Consider the following 23,808-nt stretch of genomic DNA (forward strand, 5'->3'; position numbering starts at 1 on the left):
GATTACGGTCCAGGTTGCAACACAAAGGACTGTCAATGCACCACTTCCTACAGCCATCCAGGGGTGAATGGGGCGCAGGACGGGGTCCACTCCAGGGTACTTGAGCGCAGGTGCGACGTGTATAACAGTCAAGCCATAAAACACGAAGGGGTTGGTGGGAGGGGGATGCGCACATACCTGTTGTAATTAACCTGCAGTTAGAATAATGTCATCCTGGTCAAAATGTAGCAAAATGGAGTTAACAGGCTCATTTACACCTCGTTTAACAGCTTCGAGTTAAAACGCTGTGCTCACTGTGTGTGCGGAGTTTGCGCTGAAGCATCGACGAGATTCACAAGTTTTCTGATCAGTTATAGCTTCGATTAAATTATCTGATCTCTTAAAGGCTTTTATCCCCGAATAATTCAACAGATTCAACTGCAGACTAATTAGACAGAAACATGACGTTAAGTTCGTAAAATATAATGTGTTCTTTAGGTGATAAATGGAGGAAAAGCCCCACGTTTAGATGCAGAAAATGAGAACATGCGGATACATGGACGCTCCCGGGATTCCCTCTCTAAAGAAGAGGAGGTGCAATGTAGCGAATTCGGGACAATGTTTTGTCAAAGTATCAGCCGTGTTATAACTTGTAGGCTATTTGAGCAGTTCTCACTTACACTAATTTTGACTTCTTTTGCAAATGAGGAAGGTGCTCAGCTGACGATGCCAAGACTGACCTCAGGGCCAACCTCTGCTGCTGACATCACTCCTCCTCACGGCTCGTCGCCTCTGCTTGGAGTCCCATCAAGGTCTGAGTCTCCCGCTGTGACCGAAGGCGATGCCTCATCACCATTCATTCTCAGGCAGGCACTCAGGACAAACACACAGTCGCACCGCTCCCTGGACAACTTTTTGGAGACGAAATAAAGCGTGATGATGACAGAAGAAAGCCGGGGCAAGCGGAGGAAACAAGCCAACCCCAGGAGGAACCGAGGTAAGAAACATGCAGCGCTGCAAAGTTTGAAGTAAGTTGGTAAATGATGCAGGCAGATGTTGCTGCGGAAGTCCTGATGCGAACCGCGCTGACTCCTTCTGCATTTTGTAGAAACTTTAAATAATGTATCGCCGCTGTGTAGTTTTGCTGCACGGCAGTTTGACTACATTCATGTTTCACACACGTTTTTTTGCGTTCATGGCTTGTGATTGCCTCTCAGCGAAAGTTGCAGGGATGAGCAATCAACTTTCGTCAGGTTGGCATCCACTGGGATTATTCAACCTGTGATCACATCTGCGCAAAACCCTGAAATAAAAGCACACAACCTGTGGCTGCACCCCTTTAGTGAATCTCATGACCCTGTTATATTTTTATATATCTGGAAAAAGTTGAATCAGTGGTAAATCATCAGTGATTTAGAAGGATTCCTACTGTCTAAAACCGTCCAGTGGAGTCAGAATTAAATTTTGTTTTTTAAGTAAGAAATATTTTTGATGTGTTTGTTGTTACCGTTACTGTACTTTTGTGCAACTTTCTCCAGACTTTCCATTTGTTGCTCGTGGTGAAAGCTTTGAAACTTTCTAGGATCGTGTTCCCTTATAATCAATATTCTGTGTCCTGCTGTACAAAGTGACATGTTAAGTTCTCATAAGTTTGATACAGTTCTTGTCAACATTTTTTTTATTAAATATAAAGTAGACTGCATCAGAAGTAATATAATAAAAATAGTTTGTGAGGGATTTTTAACTGAGATTATCCCAAGGCTTTTCTTACAGTCTCAAACACTCTTATATTTTTTGTCAAATCACTTGCATTTTAAAAAACTACATAGATTGTAAAATAGCATATTTTAAAAAAGCAACTCAAATGGTTTAAGCTGTCCTTTTCTATCATATATAAAGGTTTTAATACGTGCATTTATTTATAGCAGCCTACCACATGCATGTGGAATTAATTCTGCTGCACATTTTGAATTCTAACATGACGATCAATCACCTTATCAAGAATCAGTGGACAGCCTCCCATGACCTTAAAGCTTCAGATGTCAGTTATCAGTTTCTGTGAACGCTTCCTACAACAGCACTGAGATGAACTTCTGGACAGTATGCTCTCAATTTACAGACTTTGTTGAGACTTTGTTCAACACGCATCTGGTAGTGGCTTGTTTGTGTGTGGCTCTGAACTTACAAACAAAAGAGAGGATATGCACACCTGTGCATGGATGCCTTTATAAACATTTGTTCTTGTATCCTGCTGATAAGGTCTGGAAATTTATGTTAGAGTCAAATTCCCTAACCAAAAACAAACAAAAATGATCCACATCATTGAATGCTACTCTAACACAAAAATGAATTCTCTAAAAAGACAAAAAATGACATTTAACCTTGAACCCTGTAACCTAAATAAAAGTAGATAATTCTAATACTGATGGGGTTAATGGGTGTAGCGTACCAGCCAGTGTCTTGCTGCTGGCTCTGTATTTAATGCATTTTTTGGGTGATGCAGGGAAAGCCATGAGATATCCCAAACAAGCCCAACCATTATCCCAAATGCAAACGTAGCCGTAAACCTAGAAAAAAAACACATAATTAAGTCAGTGTCTATAATGTTTTTTTGTCATCTTGTTATCACTGAGAGGTTATTTTGTCTTCAGCAACACACAGACACTGCTGGTTTTATTCCTAAGTCTTTCGACGTTCTTGAAAGCCACTGCAAACCCTGTGGCTTGCTTGTTTGTCTCTGATCTGACACACAACCGCCATAAACCTATTTGCTGCAAGAAGCCTGTTTACTTATATAGTTTATTAGTTTGCTGTAAGTGTTTCCTCATTTTATTCAGAGAGGTGTTAAGCTCAGCAGAGTGTCACCAGGGTGAGATCCTCGCTGTCTGCTTAGCGATAACGGGTACTTGTTGTGTGTGCATGCGTACACACACAAGCACACTCTCACCTTTGACTGTCACGTAGCAGTTTGTCGACCAACTACTCTGTATTCCACAAATCAGCTACATCACACTACCGTGAAAGCTGTCAGCAAAAAGACACTCTTACTGACAAGGACCTGTCACTTATCAGACCACCAGCAAAAACCAGCCCAGTTCCTTTAATTGTGACCTCAGAGGAAAGATATGCATCACCTCTGGTCAATTTCCAGTAACTTTTATCAATTAATGGTGCAATTTGAAGAAATGAAGACATTTTTAAAGTGAAGGTTAAGAGAAAAGCTCATAAATTGATATATATCTGACAACTTGAAAACTCTAAATGTCATGTTGAAGACTGTTATCTTTAATATTCTTGAGTCAGTTAGGGTGTAAGTTCGAGCTACTTATTTCCCCAATTGCACCACAAATTGTTAGTGAATCTGCATGCATGCCTGCGCTGATGGCATGCTTACACATAGCACATGTGTATGTGTGAGCGAGTGCTTGTTGCGTGTACAGTACATCCTCGTGTCAGTGTAGAAATGTGTGTTTTAAAGCTCTGTGTAGGATTTGGAATGTGCGGGGCTGGAGGCGGCTGTGCAAGTAGGGAGTTAAAGGTCCTTGATAAAACCAAATGAATTTGGCAGGCCCGACTCATAAGACAGCGATTTTGGGGATCTTTTCCAAACCAGAAGAAAGAGAAAAAACACACACGCTGACTTTTCTTCTCTCTCCAAGGCGCCTATTGATTATGTCTCTGTCTCCCCCAATAAAACTGTCAATGTTCACCAATCTTAAGCAACGTGAGGAAATTACTACCCTTCATTCCGGGTAGATTGAAAACAGTCCTGAGACAAAGGACGGAAATACATCCATTTGAAAATGATGACCTGTATTTACTGGATGTCAGTGAGAGAGATCGCAGTTTCAAAGAGTGTGAACTAATTAGCTGCACTTCAGGCCCGTATACACAGCCGGTTAAACGAACGATTTTCTGAGACCGTGGGTCATTTGGCTTTTTCCTTAATAAGAAAGATAATGGTGGAATTCATCCCGTACTTTTTAATCATCAAAAGCATTTTTTAGCTCAACTGAAGTCACACTTTTTTGTGCATGAGGCAAAAATCTCTTACATCACTGGAGGATGAATAGAGAAAATGACAAATCTATTATACTCAACAAAAAAGTATGGCATCATTATTATTTAAAAAAATAGATTTATGAAAAAATTGAGGAAAATAACTGCAGGTTCGTTTAAGTTTTTGAAGACAACTTCAATAAAGCAACCCTGCTATATCTGATCTTTCTTCTTATTAAATCAAAAAGTCACCTTGTTAGTGCAGTACTGTTAGCCCACTCAGATTTGAGTTTTTTAACATGTCATTTATCTAAACTCTTCTGGCCGTGTTCTGTACGGGCTCTCCGCTGTCCCCAAACTCAGCAGGCATCTCATCTCATGCCAGAATGACATCCGCACAACTGATCAAACTCATTCAAGCCCTTGCTCTGGAATTAAATGTAGAATTGCGTTTCATCAGCACCCTCACAAACATAATTTAGTCCCGTTGCCTTGCGCTTTATGATTTGTTAGTCCATGAAAAAAACTCGCTGTTGTTGAGCTGATGTGCCTTTTTAAGAGAGAGCTTTCTCTCTCCCTGTTTCCCTCACTCCCTCTTTCTCGTTTTTCTTCTTTTTTCAAGTGCCAATTTATTTAAACTCCTTTCCCCTTTTCTTCTTTCTCCTTCATTGATTTCCAAACCCCAGTCTTTGTATGCAGCTGGGGCCCAGCTGTGTGTCTGTGACTGTGTATGTGTGCACATACGTGTGTGTGTGTGTGTGTGTGTGTGTGTTTGTGTGGGTTTTTCTGGCACAGTGCTGCCACAGTGAGCATAGCGCACTGTACACAAAGGACTTGAGCAGCAAAAAAAGAGAGAGAAAAAGAGGAAGAGAGAGAATAGAGGGAAAACATTTGAACGTTAAAGACTGACGCGCTTGTACAGTACAGAGTGGAGGGGCCGGGCCTTTTTGGACCGGGCCTGCTTCAACGGCAGATGTATCGGCGCTCTGGGATGAGGGGTGGGGAGAGCGAGACAGCAATGAAGAGCTCAGGCACCACAGTTTATTACCAGGACTCTTCAAGGGGCTCAGCTCAGGCGTCAGAACCAGCGGGTGGGAGGGACAGAGGAGGAAGAAAGGAGTGGAGGATGACAGAGGTGGGGAACTGATGGGGTTGACAGGGCTGGAGACAGCGAAAACAGTTCCTCGGCGTGAGAAGACAAGAGATGGAGGGGCTGAGGGGCGTGAGGGGTAGAGACAGAAGAGACGGGACGGGCGACAGAGTGTGGGATAATCTAAGTGTTTCCTCATTTGTTCCTCTGCGTTCCCACAGCTCCAAGTGTCACAGATTTCTCCCATCCTAGCTCTGTGTGTTCGATGCCAGATCGGCACAGCAGTAATGGGGAATCCCTTGATTGAGTCCCTCTGGTATTTTTCACATGTTTATTCGATTATTGCTCATTCTGATGTTTCAGAGCCACAGCAGTCCCATGTCTTTCTGTACATTCCTGCCGCGTGGCTGCCACACTGTTGAGCCACTCCAGAAGGAATTATTTGGAAAGTTTTTTGGTGCCATTGCAGGATTAATGCACGCAGAGGGGTTTTCTGGCTTATTAGCTCCTGCACATGACTGTTTGGAGTTGTAGGATCTCTTTTGTGTCTTAGAAAACTTGAATCAGGCAGTACACAGAAATTCAAGTTTTATTGAAATAATCACAATTGGATCCCATAATAGATGATGGTCAAATCAGGTGTAATCATCATAAACAGTTAAACATTAAAATAAGAATTATTTTGTAGTTTTAATGCCATTCTATTGCCTTTCAGTTGTGCTCCTGTGTATTCAAATCAAAAAAAGTTTCATTTTGGTTGAAGTATGTGGTTGTAGCCTCAAAATGCTATTTTACAGAGGTGACCTCTAGGTGTCTGGGTGTCTTTCCCCTCCACTCTGCTCTTGTTCCCATCATTCTCAAGCTGTCCTACAAAAAAGGCACCACCACCAAACAATGCTATTTTCCTGAGTCCCTCTCAAAAATTAAACTAACTTTTCCCCATGTGATGTGACGTAGGTTTCTCCGCAACGTCATTACTACATTAAAACCAACTTTATGCCTTTGGACGCCGCATTAGTTTGGCTCTGAAAGTCAAGAAATAACAAACAAATGAAACGACTGAGTCAGCAGTTGACCATCTCCCTTGTGCTGTGAAGTAAAATTACTGTTTATACCAATGGAGTTTGGTGGCTCTGAAGACACCAAGGATAATAGTTTCAGCTGCTACCAGAAAGGGGTGCCTGACGGCAAGGTGAAGTGGTCACATAACGTTAATATAACGTACATTTAAACTGAGGCTGATCTATTTTACATGGTCCTAGAAGGCCAAAAAACGTGGTCCTAGAAGGCCAAAAAACGCCAAAAAAGCCACAAGACTCCTTTAACGGAAACAGTAATTTTACTTCACAGAACCCGAGGAGTTACAAGTTATCAGTGCAGCTCATCGGTTAGTTAGTTAGTTAGTGTTATTGTGTGACTTCTGGAATCTAACGTGACATCCACAGCAGTAGGCTACATTGCTTAGCTTTTATGCCCCCATAATTCTGTTTGCATCTCCAAACTGGGAACGTGCCTACCATGGGGGGTGGAGGGACAGTTTGGGGGGAGGGCAGTGTTCAAAAACACTGCATTGTCCTAAAACACTAGAATACTACAATGGTGTTCACGTCTTCATGAAAAACTTGAGAGCAAAGACTAAGGTTCACACTCCTTTGAACTGTAAGATCACACTAATAGCCACTCAGCTCATGAGGTGTGTGTGTGTGTGTGTGTGTATGTGTGTAGGTGCCTGGGTATGCACTGTTCACACATTTAACACCAACTGTATTTCTTGCGGATTCTCACTCATACACAGGCATTTCTATTTTTACATCAAAGGCGTTTTATCTGATGGAGAGGGTTTACATACTATACAGTTTGATGTTGCAAATTGATCCCCTTTCATTCTTGACATGTGCCATTTGCAGTGCTATTATTACATTCTTTGTCGTTGCTTTGGCAAGACTCCTCGTCATTAAGTCTATTTGTGGATCTTCCTTTTGTGCAGACAGTCTGGTGTATTGTGTGTTTGATACGTTGCACATGTCTGACAGAAGAAAGAGGTTAAAACTATCCAGATAGGCAGGCTCTCTGCACACAATTTATAGATATGTGCTGTTTTATCACACCTCAAATTAAATTTGGAAACCCTGCTTCAGCTGTCATGTATTACAAGGCCCAGATGGGTGGCAGAGAGAGAGAGGAGAGAAAGACAAAGACAGGGAGAGAGGGGAGAGCAGCCTGGCAGAGCCACTCTGCTGGCTGACAGTGTGCCAGTATCTGCCAGCAAAGGAGCTCGATATAGCAGAGCAGCAGGTTGAAAGAGGAACAATTTGATATGTGGTGTGTATCAGCAGCCAACAGGAGTGGCATTTGTTTAGGATCTGCCTTGGTCACCTCTGAGGCCAGAAAACCTCAAACCTGATGGTGTTTTTGGTTTCATCAGTTGTTTGAGAAATAGAAAGGATGAAAGAAAACATACATAGAGTCCAAGTTTGTTTTCTTACTGTTTTCATGTTCTGAAGTCAAATATTAGTATTGTGTTCTTTCCTGAATCTGACCTTATACTAAGCATTATAAAAATGACTGAAGGTCACTAAAAATATAGTAGAACTTAATAGCTGTATCAAAATAGAGAAGATACAGAGGAAAAAGTATGTACACAAATCCAAACTTGGCGCAGGTGCTGAACAAAACATAGAGTTAACAGTAAGAAGGCAAAAAAATGGACTTGCACACTGCAGGGCTCCATTTATCACTTATTTAATGCACCAAAGTGACGTTTCGAGCAAGACAGCTCTTCATCAGACTGATGGAGAGACTGTCGATGGAGAGCGTATCTATCAAAAGTTTTAGTTGCACGTTAGATTTACTCTCTAATGACTGACAAGCATAGGGATCTTGTTTCTCAAAACCAGAGCATGGTGCTGCATCGATGAAATCTGCGCTATTTGGATTAATAGGGAGTCCACATCAGTGGGTGATATAGATAAATTTGTCCTTTTCTGTAAATGTAGTTTTATTATATAAGTTATGATAGAGTATATTTTCTAGGAAAACAAAGAACTACATGTAGACAAGGACTGCAACTACTATTTTTTTATTATTGATTAATCTTTCAATCATATCTTTTTGATTATTTAAAAAAGAAAAGTTTAGTTACAAAGGTGTAAGCTTCATTTCAACATTTGAAGGAATACATATTAAGCGGGGGTCTGGAGCCCCAGAGAATTATGAGCATCAAACACTTTGTTCCATATATTCTGTTGAATTTTTATGTGCAAATTTGTGCTTTAAAAAATCAGTTTATGGTGGAAATGTAACAGTATTTCCTGCCTCAACCAGGCATAGTTTCTTCTCGTTAATTCCGTTTTATGGCAGATTGCAACCTTTGCTTCTGAGGTTGCATACTGCCACCACATAGTTGACCAGAGGCATTGTTGCGTCTATGTTTCAGGTTCTCGGTGTTGATCAAAAATAAATAACACTTTCATGGTTTTACTTTCATGCCCCCACAAAATCTACACCTATGGTGTAGTCTACAAAACATCAGTAAATAGTGACAAATACCTGCTACAGTTCTCAAAGCCAAGGGTCAATTAACAGTACAAACCCCACATTTATTCCATTTACAATTATATCATAAAGAGTAATGCAGCAAATCTTTACATTCGAGAAGTTGTAGGAAATGTTTTGCTTGATAAATTAGAAGATAAATATAGTATCCAAGTGGTTGACAATTAATTTTCTGTTGATTGAGTCAGCTCTAAACTAAACCTGTGGGCTAATCCATCAGGTGAAATACCTGGAAAAAAAGATGCATTGTCACAAAAAAGAAAAAAATGTAAAAAAATCAACTCTGGAGATATGCCCGCTGGTTTGCTCGCTACCCAAAACAGACAAAGGCAACCAGTTATAATAAATAGAATGCCACTCTGGTATTACCAGTATGAAAAAATGTGAGATTGGAACAACACATCTCCCTCAAACATGCGTTTGTCCCTTGCAATAAAAAATTGAAAAGTAGCAGAGGACTTTTGCGTCGACATACTGCTACAACGCGACTCGTAGATGCAACAAGGCCTCTAATAAAGTATTTGGTGACACAATGCAGCCTGAAAAGCAGCAGTTGCAATCTGCCATAACACAAAAAAATGAAGCAATATGCACAAATAAAGCATAAAAAAGTACCACCACACATGAATGCAGAAAAGACACAAATTGGTGCTTTTAGGTTCACCATGATGCAGGAAATAAAGTGTTTCGATGCTTAAAGTGTATTCAGGGAGGAACCCCAGATCTCCCACTCAATATGAATTCCCCCAAAATGTTGAAACACACCTTACATCCTTGAGGCTACCTCAAAGTATGTTTATATAAACTGTGATCAGAATTTATATCTGCCCAGGTGAGAAAAAAAGTAAAACTTGGACAGACAACAAGAAAAGCACGGGTGAGGTCAGCCAGCTAACTCCCCCTGTCTCCCTGTACCTGTGATCACCTGGCACCACCTCCATCTGACCTGCACATCCCACTCTCTGTACACACACACACACACACACGCACGCTAACAGATACTCTACATACACATAGTTACCTGTGAGGGAGTGAACACATTCCATCATGGAGCGAACACGCTTCACTGATCTTTAGGCCCACCTGTAACACTCGAGGCTTTAGGTCTTAAATTTTACACACATCTCTATCCATCTGACTCCCTTTCTCACACTCCCTCTCTCTCTGTTTCTTTTTCTGGCAATGTCTCATTTTAACACATTTCCACTTTGTCTCCACCAGACACATTTAAGGGCAGTAAAGGCATCGCCTTCTCAACTTTTTTTATTGCCAGTAAATGTGTTCATTCATTAAGTCAGTCAGTCATGTTATTTCTGGTAAAATTATGTTAAAGAAAAGATGTTACTGTTTGCTAGCAGCCTGCAATATTAGATCTGCAAAATAATCTTTGGTAGCTCAGGTATGATAAAGAACAGGATCCATACACCGGAAGTATTTTGTGCTAGAAAGGAAGCAACGCAAATGATATCAGTATACATTGGTCCACTCTGTCATTTATCACTGTGTAACAATCTAGTAAATAGTCTTATCTCATCTTTTTTGAAAGAATTTCTCATGGTATGTGACAGGTTACGATAGTATTGCAAAAGTACTGAAAATGTCAGTAACTTATAGAAAATGAAAAGGCAAGAAGAACAAAAACATTATGAAGTTGGACAGAATCAATTTCTTTTTCCTCTCCGACTGTGCGGTTGACTTCTCAGGGAAACACTGTAGTTATGATTATACGGTGCATGTGTCCAACATGCAGGAGGGATGGAAGGGGAAGTAAGTCATGAGGCAGTCTGGCAGCATATCACAGGGAGGTAACGTCATCTAAATGATACAAGTAATAAGTAGGTGTGAATGCGTCCAGGCCTGATATTGGGACGGGGCTCTGACTTTTCAGACACAGATCTGGAAGGTTGACTTCATTGACTTCATTGTCACTTTTTTTATTTGCCTCCCCTTCTCAGATTTGCAGCTTTTTCTGGCTCTCATCTGTCCTTTCTTTTCTCTCTTTTTGTGCGAGTCTCCCTTTCTTGTACTGTTTCTGTCCTCTTCTGTCTTTCTGTATCATCCCTTTGATTCCTTATTATCTCCTCCTCTGCATATCCCAACTCCTCCACCTCCCATCCCTTTCACTCTTCCATTTTTATCCACCACTTCTCCTGTTTTCTTCTCCTCTCCTTCCATCTATCAATCTGCCGCTCCTCCCAGCCCAGTCTCCCCAAGTCCTGTACGGTCGCCATCAGCCCCCCCTGCCCCCCCTCCATCCCTGAGCACCTCCCCTGTCCCACTGACACCACACGCTGCTCCCATCCCCCGAAAACCACTTCAAACAGCCAGCGCCATCAAAGCCCACAGTCAGTCAGCCAGGCAGCCAGTCAGCCAGCCAGCCTTCTGCTTCGACTTAAAATTACTGTCGTCCCAGTCGCAAGGCTGCTTTCCTCTTCTGATACACATCAAAGATCCTCTTAAACTCCCGAAGTTTTCTTTTTAAACCTTTCTTCTTGTTGAGTCTTTTTTTATATACATTATTTCGCTGGTTGAGGTTTCTCTCTCCTTCTTTTTCTTTCTCTCTCTCTCTCTCTCTCTCTTTCTCTCTCTCTTTCTCTCTCTCTCTCTCTCTCTTCTTGCCATCTTTTTTTCTCCAACTGGGCCAGGTCAGTAATGACATGCACACACTCTCTTGTGTGGTTCTGCTGTCTTTGCATTTTTCTTCATGACTTTAATTAGTTTCTTTTTCAAGGCGTTGGTTCGGGCTTCACATGCACAGCACACACGTTCTCCCTCTCACCCAAACTCACACACAACTACATGAAGCTATAACCAACAAACATATGGATGTGTGTATGTTAATATGCAATATGACTCATACATCTCCCTAATCAGGACTGCATAACCACAAAAAGACTAGTTTAATAGTGTTCGTTCCTCTTTCTGCTGCTTGTATGTCTTTATGTGTGTGTGCTTAAAGGGCAGGAGAAATGACGAAAGAAAGGCAGGGACAGAGAAAGTAATAGTGTTGTGCAGGAATGGGAGGAACGATTCAGAGAAAGACAAAGAAAATAGAAGCAGGGTGAGACATTAGAAAGGCATCTTTTCTATGTTTCAAAGCCTTGGAGGTCACATGTGGTCACTTGAAATGTTTTAGTGTATCATCATCTCTCACAAGGAGGATGTAATGTCAACGTGTACCAGAGGATGGCGCCCCGTCTGTATGTTAACCAGACAGGAACTGGCTGCATAGTGTCTTCCACAGGCTGTATCTATTTAGACAAAATTTGTCATTATAAAACAATTTAGATACAGTAACATCCTATACTTTCTGATTTTAGTGATAATTGCAGTGGATAATTGTATGTTGCTTCATGTTCTTTGCTGTCTATCAGGACAACAATACTTGTTTGTCTTTATTTTGTACTTTAAGAGGAAGAACAGCAGGATTACTATTATTATTGTCAGTTAGGCAGTAAATGCTGTAACAATTAGGGCTGCAGCTATTATTTTCATTGTCTGCTGATTAGTTTCTCAATTAATTGACTTGTTGCTTGGTCTATAAAATGTCAGAAATTGGTGAAAAATGTTGATCTGTATTTTCCAAAGCCTAAGATGACATTGTAAAATGTTTTCTTTTACTCACAACCTCAAATTATTTAGTTTACTATCATAGAGCAGAAAAGAAACCAGAAAATTATCAGATTTAAGAAAGCTGAATCAGAAATTTTTTTACTTTTGTGCTTAAAAAATTACGCAAACCAATAACTCAATTAGAAAATTAGTTGGCCATTAATTTGAAAGTTGAAAACTAATTGATTAATCATTGCAGCTCTAGAAATGGTAGTTAAATTGATGTTGCTGTGGCTGCATGTCTGGTGAATACCTACACATGTCCCTTGGTGATCTTTTCATATCTTAATGTGGTTTTCTCAGAATTCTTGTATCTTGTGTTTTAAATCTCATTTGAGTGGTTAGATGAGGACACTTTGGGGTTTTAATGCAGTATAAATTGTCCCTTTCAAGAACACCACATCACGCAAAACACCTCTAACAGATTGTGTATGCAGATGTTTGAAGTAGACAAAGTAGAGGGATACCAGGCATACTTGTTTCACCCTAAAAACAAATGTCTCGTAGTGAGTAACTGAACGTTGCAGCTCGAGCTGAACTAACCAAATCCCACATTGTATAGCTGTTAAGCTCAAAGAGAAGTTTTATTTAGCGTGCACCCCTATTAAAAAACTTCAGACCCTTTGTGCTCCGTCAGAGAATGTTTTAATATTCAAAAGGAGCCACTATTGTGTGGTTTCTTGCGCCAACGTACAAAATAAAGAGCCACATCAGAAAGCTGGAACGGTCCCTGAGCATTTTCATGTGTAAAGAAAAAAGAGGGAAAACAAATTTGGAGGGGGGAGACAGGGGTATTTATAGAGTGGTGTGAGAGTCTTTGCAATGACAGGAGCCTAATGAAGTGGAGTTTGGGTTTTGATTCACAGTGTGGTGAGCGCGTGGGTCCCTCTATGACCGTTACTGCATTCCTGCACCAATCCCTCGCTACACGGAAACCAGCACGGGCCACAGGCGGAGGCGTAGGGCCAACTCGAAATAACGTGCTCCTCTAACCAAGCTAACCTTTCTCACCAAAACCAGCCCTGTTCCCAGTGCAGCAGATGCACACGGGGCACGATTACACTGAGCTCAAACATGGTGATAAGCCTTTGTTCTAAGATACAAGCTCTCAAAGCACAGAAAAGATACGGTAGTAAAGTCAATTTGTCTCTGCTAGTGAGTCACTGACTCTCAAATGAGTCAAATGACACAATTCGGCATGACATAGTGGGAAGTCCAAAATGATATCAAGATTGTGTCTTATTTTAACTAAAGATAGATCAGTGGAAATTGTATTAGCATGAGAGTTTATTACAGATGTGCAATGAGGAAGCGAGAAAGAGATCAGAGGATGCAAGTCATCAGCGGAGCGAACTGTGTGAATGTTAAATTGCTGAAAAACTGGAAAATTCATGAAATGTCTAAACAGTTTTGTAATTTTTATAGTTTTGAGAATTTTGAAAAGAATTGAGAAAAGTTTCTGAATTTCTTTCATATAAAATCGAAATCCTTTCAAGTTCTGACAAACAGAACAAGTCAATAAATAAATAATCTAAAGAAATAATCTCCTCTGTACTGCCTATCCGTGGAGAACACTGTGTTACTTTTGCAAGCTGCCCATGAAGTTCAAAAAATGGCACAAAAGCAGAAAGCCACACGCAACTGCTTTGAAGGTAAAGGTCGGTGTCAAACAAGGTAAAAAAATTTCAATGTGGTGGACAACAGGACAGGTAAATATGGCGGCAAACACGTAGGCAGCAGCATACAGGAAACCTCCAGAGGAAGAACACAAGCAACCACAAGGGCTCTTTGCACACCTCTTCACTCACACCTTTTCTCATTTGTGCAAAGAGAAAAACTGATTGCCACATTTTCTTTTGCATGCAAATCGGCTCTATTTGGTAAACAATTAACAGTCTCAGGCATGAGCATCATCGCTTTAAGTGTTTTGTTGTTTTGGTAGTTTATGTGTTTGTTTTTGACTGTTGATGGGGACACTTCCACACAGCAGACAGGTGTAGAAATAAAACTGAAGCAGTGCCTGTGTCATACATATGAAGCTGGTTAAATGTATTCAAATTGAAATAAGAACTTTGACCTCTATACTTGTCATTTTCATCCTACTTTTTCATGTTTTCAGCATTCATGAAAACAAAAGAACCCATAGAAAATGAGACTGGGGTGCCAATCCATTTCTTACCCACAGCAGTTTGTTTTGGGTGATCTCCTATGGCTTAGATGCTGCATGTTTAAAAAACACACCCTATAGATAGAAGCCACATTAGCCAATGTAAAAGATAACAGTTATTATAATGACATACTAAATGATAAGCTTATTTTCCAGCAATGGTATCATTGCCTCTTTAAACTCTACCTGTGAGAAATGTAAAGCTATTAATTTCAACGTTCCTGTGGAGGCACTTCTCAACTCTGTAAAATCATTATAGGCTACAAAAATATATCATGGATGTCTCGAGTTGACTCACCACAATCCAAGAATACATGGCTCGGGTGGGAATCTACAAGAGGGGATGAAAGTATACCCTGTGAGTGTGTTTCTCCCTCTTCTTCACACCGCTCGCCATGTGTGTCTTTAGCTGCAGCTGAGCATACTGTACCTCCAAGTGAGTCACAGTTGCCTTACTGTTTCAGTAGCACGTATACACACCTTTGTGGTGTGATTACTGGTCTAGGCAAATTATTTAGGATCCCTTGCCTGTCTTTTCGCTCTAAGTGTTCCTATTGCTTTGTTTTTTGCCTTTCTGAATTGCATAAACGCAGACATACATCGTGGCATAGTAAAATGCTGTTTGACTGTATGTTTACAATCATGTCATACGTACGCTTTGTGCTTTTGATCACAAAACAACACATACAGGTAAAATTCCCATATGTTTGGCAAATACCCCTTAAACAAAAAAAAAAAACAAAAACAAAAGGAGCGTTCTGCCAGCCTGGTTAAGTGAATTCACACATACTCAAAGCAAAGCTGTGCAGTTCTCATGGGTAAAGAGCAGATATGAGTAGGAGGAGATTAAACCTATCAGATGTAAAAACAGAAAAAAAAAAACTTTGTCAAGGATTGAATGTGAAAGATAAAGACAATAGAAGACAAGCCATTATCCTCTCAGTTTCATCACAAGGTAGATTAGCTTGCACTGCAGCATATGGATCAAACAGTAAGTTAAAGCTTTGTTAACTATTTGGTGGTTTTGCTGTATGTTATTTTGTCTTATTTTGCAGTTAGTTTAATCAGTTGGTCTTTTGAAGTCACATGAGTGCAGGTTTCCACTCAGCAGATGTGGTTCACTGTTTGGTGCCGTGATGTGACATGTAGATAGAGAATAACAGATAACAGATTTTCAGATGCCTGGGCTCTTTTAGAGCTGCCATGGCATCTGTACACAACACCACGCAGCATGTTATAGCCGGTGTCTCGGGGGCCTGTGCTTTGATTCGCCCAAGCTCCTCTGAAATCACACTGAGAACGAGCTTATATGTGAATAATGAAACTAACACCAGAGCACAGTCATACCAGAACCGCAACTCGTTGACAAATCAACTTTGTTAGTGGTATCAGCGAATAGCTTGGTGGCTTTGAAGCTAATAAAATGCCAAAAGGGATTCTGCTTTTGTGTCACAAGGGCCCTAATTGAACAGAATCATTAAAAGCCACAGTGAACAAAGGCGAAATAGTTTCAATACATCGTTTCTTGTCAAATTTAAAGATCACTGCTCAGTGTGCAGAATTGCAGTTCGCGTCTGTCTTCGCAGAGCATTAATCAATACGAGGAAATTAGCTCAGTGTTTATTTCCCTAGCTGATTGTTGTGTGCCCCTCTGACGGTTTCAAAGTGCAGATGTTGCCACTCGGCTGCACATTCTGTGGTGGTGGTTTAAGTGCCTTGACAGGGTGGTGTCTCCTAATGAGCGGGACATCTAAAGGCGCAGAGCCGTGACTTTGCTGCTGTGGCACCACATGGGCTTTGACTTTTCTATCTCTGACTGCCTTTCAGATATCCATGGAGTATCACATACACATAAAAAACACACATCCACAGAGTTATTGTCATGTATTTCTTTGCTGTGTTTGATCATGTTGTAGTCCTCTGCAGCAACAGGCTGGTCATGCTCCCCATTTGTTCCAACAATACAAGTCGTGTTTGTTTGTTTGTTTTTCTGAATTTCTCTGTACTCTAGGTTGTGTGAGCATGCACGCACACACAAACACGCGCGCGCGCGCGTGTGTGTGTGTGTGTGTGTGTATGTGTGTTGAGGGAAATTCCCCTCTGTAGCGTGTTTTTCACAGTTCGACATCAGTTTGAGAATTTGTGTCAAGGACAGTTTGTCACTGTTGCTTTCTTTCTTTTTCTTTTCTCTTATTCCTCACCCCCTTCTCTTTTTTATCTCTCTCTTCCTCCATCACTTTATCCTCTCTTCCTCGCTCTCAGTGTAGTTTATTCTCTGTTTATGCACTGGTGTCTCTGCACCTCTGGCTCACCCCGTTTTCCTAACATACACACCACAACACTGAGTACTCAAACACACACTGCAAGACTGCACAATCACATGCTGCACCACACATCACATTTAAGCATCTCTTCCTCCACACTTATATGACCTTTACAGTCCCCATCACAGTGTCACACTTTCAGTCTCATTTATACTCGCCGGCAGCCATTTGCAGCCTTTTTTTTTTTTTTTTTTTTTGGTGGCTCGCTGCCAGCCTGCTAAGAAACGACTGTAATCAATTGAACTCAAACTTGACTGCGCGACTTAAGACTCATATCAATGTGTTTGTGGTTATTTTCACCATCATTAGACAAGAATGTTTGCACTTCCTCTTCTCTGGCCACAGAAATGCAATAAAAGTGCAGCAAAACATCACATTACCACCATTCCTATTGGTTAACATGTAATTTGGAGCATTTAATCTTCAATTTGCTGTCAGCATTCGTGATATAATCTGTAAAACATTTGGATGAATTGGAATTAAGAGTTGCATTCCTAAATGAGGCGAACACCAAGAGGTTTTCTGTAAAGTAAATTAAAGTTGCTTTGGAATATTACTGATATCATACAGTCTCTGATATTTTGAAATTAAATCTTGTATCAGAAGTTGTTTATTTATTGCAGAAGGTTTCTAGGGAATGACTGTGTTCATTATGTATTTGGTGCATGTGCAATAACACAGTTAGTTGAAACTCGATTAGCACACAAGCAGACGTGTGCCTCTCTTCCTCTCAGTGCTGTCAGGACAAGTCAGACCAAGCCAAACCAAACCAGAGCAGGCCGAGGTGCCAAAGTCAGAAGGAACTATCACCCTCAGAGACACAGAGAGAGTGAGTCGCTGCTACGATTGAGGAGATCAGGTGGGAGGTGTTTGTTCTTGGTTGCGGTCCTCCTGTGACTCATTATACAAATGTATGAATAGGAGAGCTGCCACATTGAGAGTTTTTTAAATGGCATATATGATTTCTGAGATATATTTAAAGATGGGTCATCATTATCAACACGAACGGGCTCTACAGATGAATATGGATCTACCTCGTCTCTGAACTGCTCTCGTAGGTACTGTAAAATGACAATATACACATCTTCCTGAGCTTGCTTTTTGTGTAGCTCGTGGGTGTCCGTGACCCTTGTGGTAATGTATTGAGATCAAAATATCAAGTGTTTCTTTTGACACCTGTGAAACCATGCCAGTTTGAACAGCATGGGAGAAGCATTATATCACTTTTTAATTAAAGCTAAATAACTTAGGAATAATATTTTAAAATATATTTTTAATATTACAAAGACTTCTTTGACAAAAATATGATGCTGCTGTATATTTCTCATTATGCTTCAGTGGATATAATTTATTTTGTGTAGCAAGATGATTTATCACTTTGACAAATGATTTGATTTAAAACTTAAAAAAAAGTGCCAATTTAAAAAAATAAAATAAAAACACAGTTTAATTCTAAAACTAGATAAAAAAAAACAACAACTTAAAATTAGGGTACTCTCCTTAATTTTGTGTCCATTGTATTTTTTTTTTAAGTGGAAAGGTCATTTTAATGGTATGCATATAATGTGTGGTTCTGATCTTGTGTATATAACTAAAATTATAATTTTATGAAATATTTAATTCAAACACAAAGTATTCCTAACACAGTTCAAAACCAAATCAGAAATACTGCTATTTGTGCTCAGTTTAAAAGTTACTCAAAATGTATTTATGCCAGTTACTAAAATGTCTTAAATTAAAATTTGCACTAACAGTTGTTTATCAGGTTGTTTATTATCTCATTTGAGAAAGTCCATTAAATAGCATATATAAAATTACATTACCGTTATTCTGGCTTTTATGAGGCGACCTTGAATTGTCAGAACTAACAGAACGGTAACGATTACATTGCGTGGTAAATTGGGCCTGGCCTTGTTTGTTGCCTTTAAAACCAAAAGAAACAAACAAGGTAATTTCTAGGTAATTATTCCGTGCTTACCATTTAGCCACATAATTACTAAGTCAATACCAGATCACATGTGTGTGTCGTAAAATAAACTGCAGCTTAGCGTGTTGCTGTACAGTAGATGCCCTCTGGGATATAAACAGTGCAGAATTAGACCAGAACTGAAACTCTCTGTACTGTAGTGAGCCAGTGCAAAAGAAATGTTCATTTTTTCCTTTATCTTATGTGCCTTTTTTTTTTCTTTTTTTTTTTTTTTTTTGTTGCGGTCTGTATTTTTTGTGTGGTTGTGTAAAGATTTTTTCTTTGCATGTCACGCACACATATACACTTATGAATGCATTTAGAGGTTATCTGTCTCTGTCTGGATTTGAAAAAGTCACTAAACAATGTGAATAATAAAAGACTGCAGATCATCATTTTTTAGTACTCAGATCTGATCAGAGGCCTCCAGGTAACAACAAAAGCGATGTGTTTTCTCAGGATAAAACTCTGGTGTCCCAAGCCGACTTCTCTGTGCTAGGCGGGCCGCCAGTCTTTCATGTTCAGTCACTGTCAGGCAGTGAAAGCGACAGACAGATTAAAATAGTGCTGCAGTGTTTGATACGAACACACTGTTGTTGTCAAACCATCAGAAACAGCCCCCAGAAGACAGAGTGATCGACATTGTCAAGCATGATGCAGCACAGTTTGGTTAGCACTCTCTGGATATGAGTCACATTCTTCCCACACACAACACAGTGCATGCACAACAGCAGTGTACTGTTTTCTGTGCTGCGTGTTATTCTGTGTTCAGCATCTTCCAACAAATTATACATTCGTAAAGCTCTTGCACATTGCATGAATTCATCACTCCTTTGTACCTTGACGTATCGCTTTTTACAAGCGATCCCAAAAAAAACCTCCTGCGCTGTTCAAAGATGTTCTGCTCCAACAAAAAAAAAGACCAATTTGAAGGATGCAATCGCTATCCAAATAAATAAATCAACGGGCCCGATAATGAAAGCCATCCCAGCGCGGTGCTGCTTTAATGACAGCACATATAGGCTCAGTGTCACTCACTGTCAGGGGAGAGAAAATTAGAGCCAATTTAATGCTAATCCAGACCAGATTTTTCTCTTTTTGGGCCCAGCGGTGCGTCCTATCATCCCGGGAAACTCCTGCAGGGCTGATAGGTCGACCTCAACTACATCGTATAACTTCATAGCTGTCTGCTGTAGGTAAGCTCATTTGATGACCAATTTCACCCCCCATAACAGCAAGTCATTCTGCCCCATCTTGCAGCATGGAGCAGGGGCTCGGATGACTGGCCTCGGGTGAATCAGAGTTTTGCATTAGCTCACTTTCTATAGAGGTGTAAAGAAGCCGGGGGATGAAGATGCAACAAGATGATACAAACAGATACACACGTAGGTGTTGCATTTTGAGATTAGTTAATAGACTCATCAAGTGTTATTTGTGTGTGTTTCTGGGTCGCCCCCTTCTCTGTAATGCTGGGCCCCATTCTTGCTCTTTCAGTAACAGTGTGAGTGTGTTATCCGTGTGTGCGTCTTCTGAATGTAAAGTTGTATATTTGCTGAAATGTCTCCGCCGACGTAGAAAAGCCTCTGGCCGGTGTCACAGTGAGCTGTGGGTCGTAACTGAATTTGTGTCGAAAGCAAAATACTCATCAATTATTGCATGCTTCAGCCAGTAAGGGTGTATTTGGAGCGGCTCAGACAAAATCTTTCAAGAGTGACTGAGTGTTGTTTTGACAGTTAAATGAATAAACTTTGTTTATGTTTTTTGTTTTTTTTTTTAATTTAATGAGCTGTGAAACCTTATTTTCACTCTGATCTAATGAAAAGAGGCCAAAGAGGAAAATTTATTTTAAACTAATAAGAAACATGACGTTATGTTGTTATCATCATCAGATGCTCATCAGAAACATTATTTTCACAACAACACTCAAAAGAAGAATTGGCCCTCTGTGTGTTGGCACAGTCGGTGCCCCCACCCCCACCCTCCGACAATGGTTTGGCTTTCTTCAGTGATGTATTTCAAAGGCACTGGCAAAGAGTCTATGTGTGTTCTTAAATGGTCATTACTTGGTTGTGATTAGATATTGCCAATCAGTGAGAGGAAAACACAGGGTCCTCAAAAAAAGCCTTGGAAATAAGAGCCTACAGCTGAAATCCCAGGCATGTGTTTGTGATTGTCATTTATTGTCTTTGCCATGGGAAAAAGTAGTGCGCCTTTCCAGTTGTGCTGCAGTCTGGGCACCGAGGGTACACTTTTAAATTACAGCATGTTATTTATCTTTTCTTGTTACTGCTGCTTCATATTCCTGCCGCATCACAAATCACATACTGCACGCCAAAAATGTTGACATAAAAACTAATTTTTCTACAGTCATACAAATTGTTTTCTTTTGAAACAATTACACATACAGACAGTGCCAGTACAAATTACATTTTATCATTTGATACAAATAAAAACTGAACAGTATAGTTTCAGAAAATTACAAATGAATTATTATTATTATCTAAATAAGCTGTATTTACATTTCATTAGCAAAAAAAAAAAAAACTCTTCCACAAACTTTTCTGGTTTTAGTCATGACCTTAATTAAATACAATTATTTTTATTTAATTTCTCTATTAATTTATTTTCAGTTTTAGCCACATTTCACTCTCAGTACTGTCAGAGTAAAACCATCTCTTTGGAAATCACGCTGAACTTAATGAGAAATGACTATTAACACACTGATATTTCTGTGTCTGAAGTTTTATATTGTGCTGAAAGCTCAGCGACATATTGAAATTATCATTATTTCTACTTGAGGCCCTCTTTTTACAATTCTGGATCTCCTTTGCACAAATGTGTATGTTGCACGCTGAACCTTTTTGCTTGTGTTGATCCTAATCCGCACATTAAACCACAAAAAAAACATTTTGAATATGTCATGATAAGAAACACATTGAACAACCTCACATGACACAATTTAATTCTGCTTGCTTACAGAAAGACAACACGGACAAAACATAATTTAACGAGTATCACCAGTGTACGACAATGACTTCAAAAACCATGTTATATAAACTTTAGAATTAACTAAACATACTTAAATCTTTGGTTGTGTTTTTCCCCTGTTTGCTCTCACTTCCTGGCATTTTTTAAAATGATCTAGCATTGTCTCTGGTAAACTTTGATCCTAATCTACAAGCTGAAATGATAAAAAACTCATTTGTCTATTTCCTTTTGAATCATGTTTGAATATGAATATGTATTAAGACACCACTAAATAATAATTTACATTTCATTCAATTATGATAAAACAAACACATTCGTTTGATTTTTCTTATCACATATTTGAAAATAAAATATATTACTACAAAATCATGCATCTCTAATGAGCATACTGTCTGTCTGCTGTATTGCATTCAAAAAAGAACTTGTCAGTCTGATCCGGTGTCTTTTGTCTCTCTGTCTCACAGTGGATGCTGAGCAAGTGGGTTCACTGGGATCTGAGGGGGAGGATGAGGTGGGCCTGTGGAGCCTGGAGCCCCAGGACTACCAGGAGAGCCTGGATAAGACAAGCTTGACACCTAGTGAGGGGACGGAAGAGCCTGGCAGCCCTGCTCGCTCAACACGGCCGCACAGCCTCAGCCCCGGCAGCAGGAACTACTGGCCACAGGTGGAGCAGGAGGCCGAGGCTGCAGACGACACCACTACTACATCTGCCGCTAACAGGGAGGGGGGCCAGGAGTCACTGAGGATGTACTGTAAGTTCTAACCTAAAGTATACAAAAACTGGCAAACTTTTGCTGTTTTAAGTTACTTTGTGAACTCTGAAATATCCCTGTTTTGTTTCTGAAGAATGAAAATCTGGCCAAGAAAGTAGCAAAGCTATGTGAAATTTGATCCCTATACTGTATGAGGCTGCTGTGTAGGACACCACTGTATGTGTAAACAAGTTTACAGTGTTTTTCTGATGCAAGACGCCGCCAGTCTCACGCTGCCTCTCAGAGCCCTCTGTATACACCTTCATATCAGCTCCTTGTGAAACCATGCCTTCCCTACAAGCTGTTCCTTTTTTTCACTCTTCTCTTTGAAAAGGCAGCCCTCTGAAAGCATGACAAAAGAACTCATCCCACACAATGTCACAATATTTCCATGCATCAAAGAGGTGACGTTACGGTACTGAAATCAGCACTGCGCGACGCGAGGCTTTCCCTTTTATTTAGGAGAGATCAAAGGCTCACGCGGCTTGCCTACTAACAATCACTTAGCTCCCTCGCCTCGTGTGATTTGGCCTTGCCTGATGAAGGCAAAGCTGAGTTTTTACAACACTCAGCCGCACAGGCTCTTCCCTCCACCACATAAAAAACAGCTCAAAATATGCCAACATCTGCAAACATTTGAAAAATCTTCCTCAAAGTCGCTGTAAGCTGACTGGCTTGATTCATGATAGGAGGCGCCCTCTCTTCTTCACGTGGCTTTCTTTCTCTCTCTGTCTGTCTGTCACTGCACTCAAGGACACAAATCAGAAAGAATTCTTCAATCTAGTTTCATTTCTGGCCAAATAGTTCCCTGAATGCATTGTTTTATCTGTCAGTCAAGTAAACAATTTAGTCCCATTAGATTCAGTTTCAGTCACTCTATCCTCTCTCCCTCTGCACACATGAATATTTGAACAAGACACGTACAGTTACAGTCATTAAAGCATTCGACGAACCAGTTGTAGGAGAGGTCACGAATGCCATATATTAACCTGCAGGGTTTTTTTAGACTATTTTTGGCCATTTTTTTTGCCTTTTTTCATCAATAGCACAGCTTAAGATAGACAGGACAGGTTGGAAAAAGAGAAATAATGACATGTAGCAAAGGGCTGCTGGTCAGAATCGAACCCGGGCCTCTGCAAAGGCCGTCGCCCATATTAGGCCCACAGTCTACCAAGTGAGAGCTAGAGGTCACCCCATCCTCAGCATTGTTTATGGTATTTTGTGCAGTGTGTGACACTATTCTTCTCCTATTTTTGTATTGTTTTTATTGTCATACCACAGCTTTTATGCCGCCTTCTTGGGCAGGATTTTTATTTCAGTGAAACTTGAATTAAATAAAGAAAAAAAGAATCTCATACTAATATTTTCCTTCAAAT

The 23,808-nt window shown here is 40.2% G+C and overlaps 1 protein-coding gene across 1 annotated transcript in view; it reads left to right on the forward strand.

The window, feature by feature from the left end:
- The first annotated feature begins 662 nt into the window (after positions 1-662).
- Positions 663-23,808, forward strand: part of LOC121957215 (zinc finger E-box-binding homeobox 2) — a 32,448-nt gene continuing 9,302 nt past the window's right edge. The window contains exons 1-2 of the mRNA XM_042505750.2: positions 663-976; positions 22,145-22,432. Coding sequence (XP_042361684.2) covers positions 916-976; positions 22,145-22,432 — 349 coding nt within the window. The 5' untranslated portion in view covers positions 663-915. The remainder of the gene's footprint in view (positions 977-22,144; positions 22,433-23,808) is intronic.

Source organism: Plectropomus leopardus, chromosome 2 (assembly GCF_026936395.1).
Source record: "Plectropomus leopardus strain MGB_pleo_1.0 chromosome 2, ASM2693639v1, whole genome shotgun sequence".
Classification (NCBI taxonomy): domain Eukaryota; kingdom Metazoa; phylum Chordata; class Actinopteri; order Perciformes; family Serranidae; genus Plectropomus; species Plectropomus leopardus.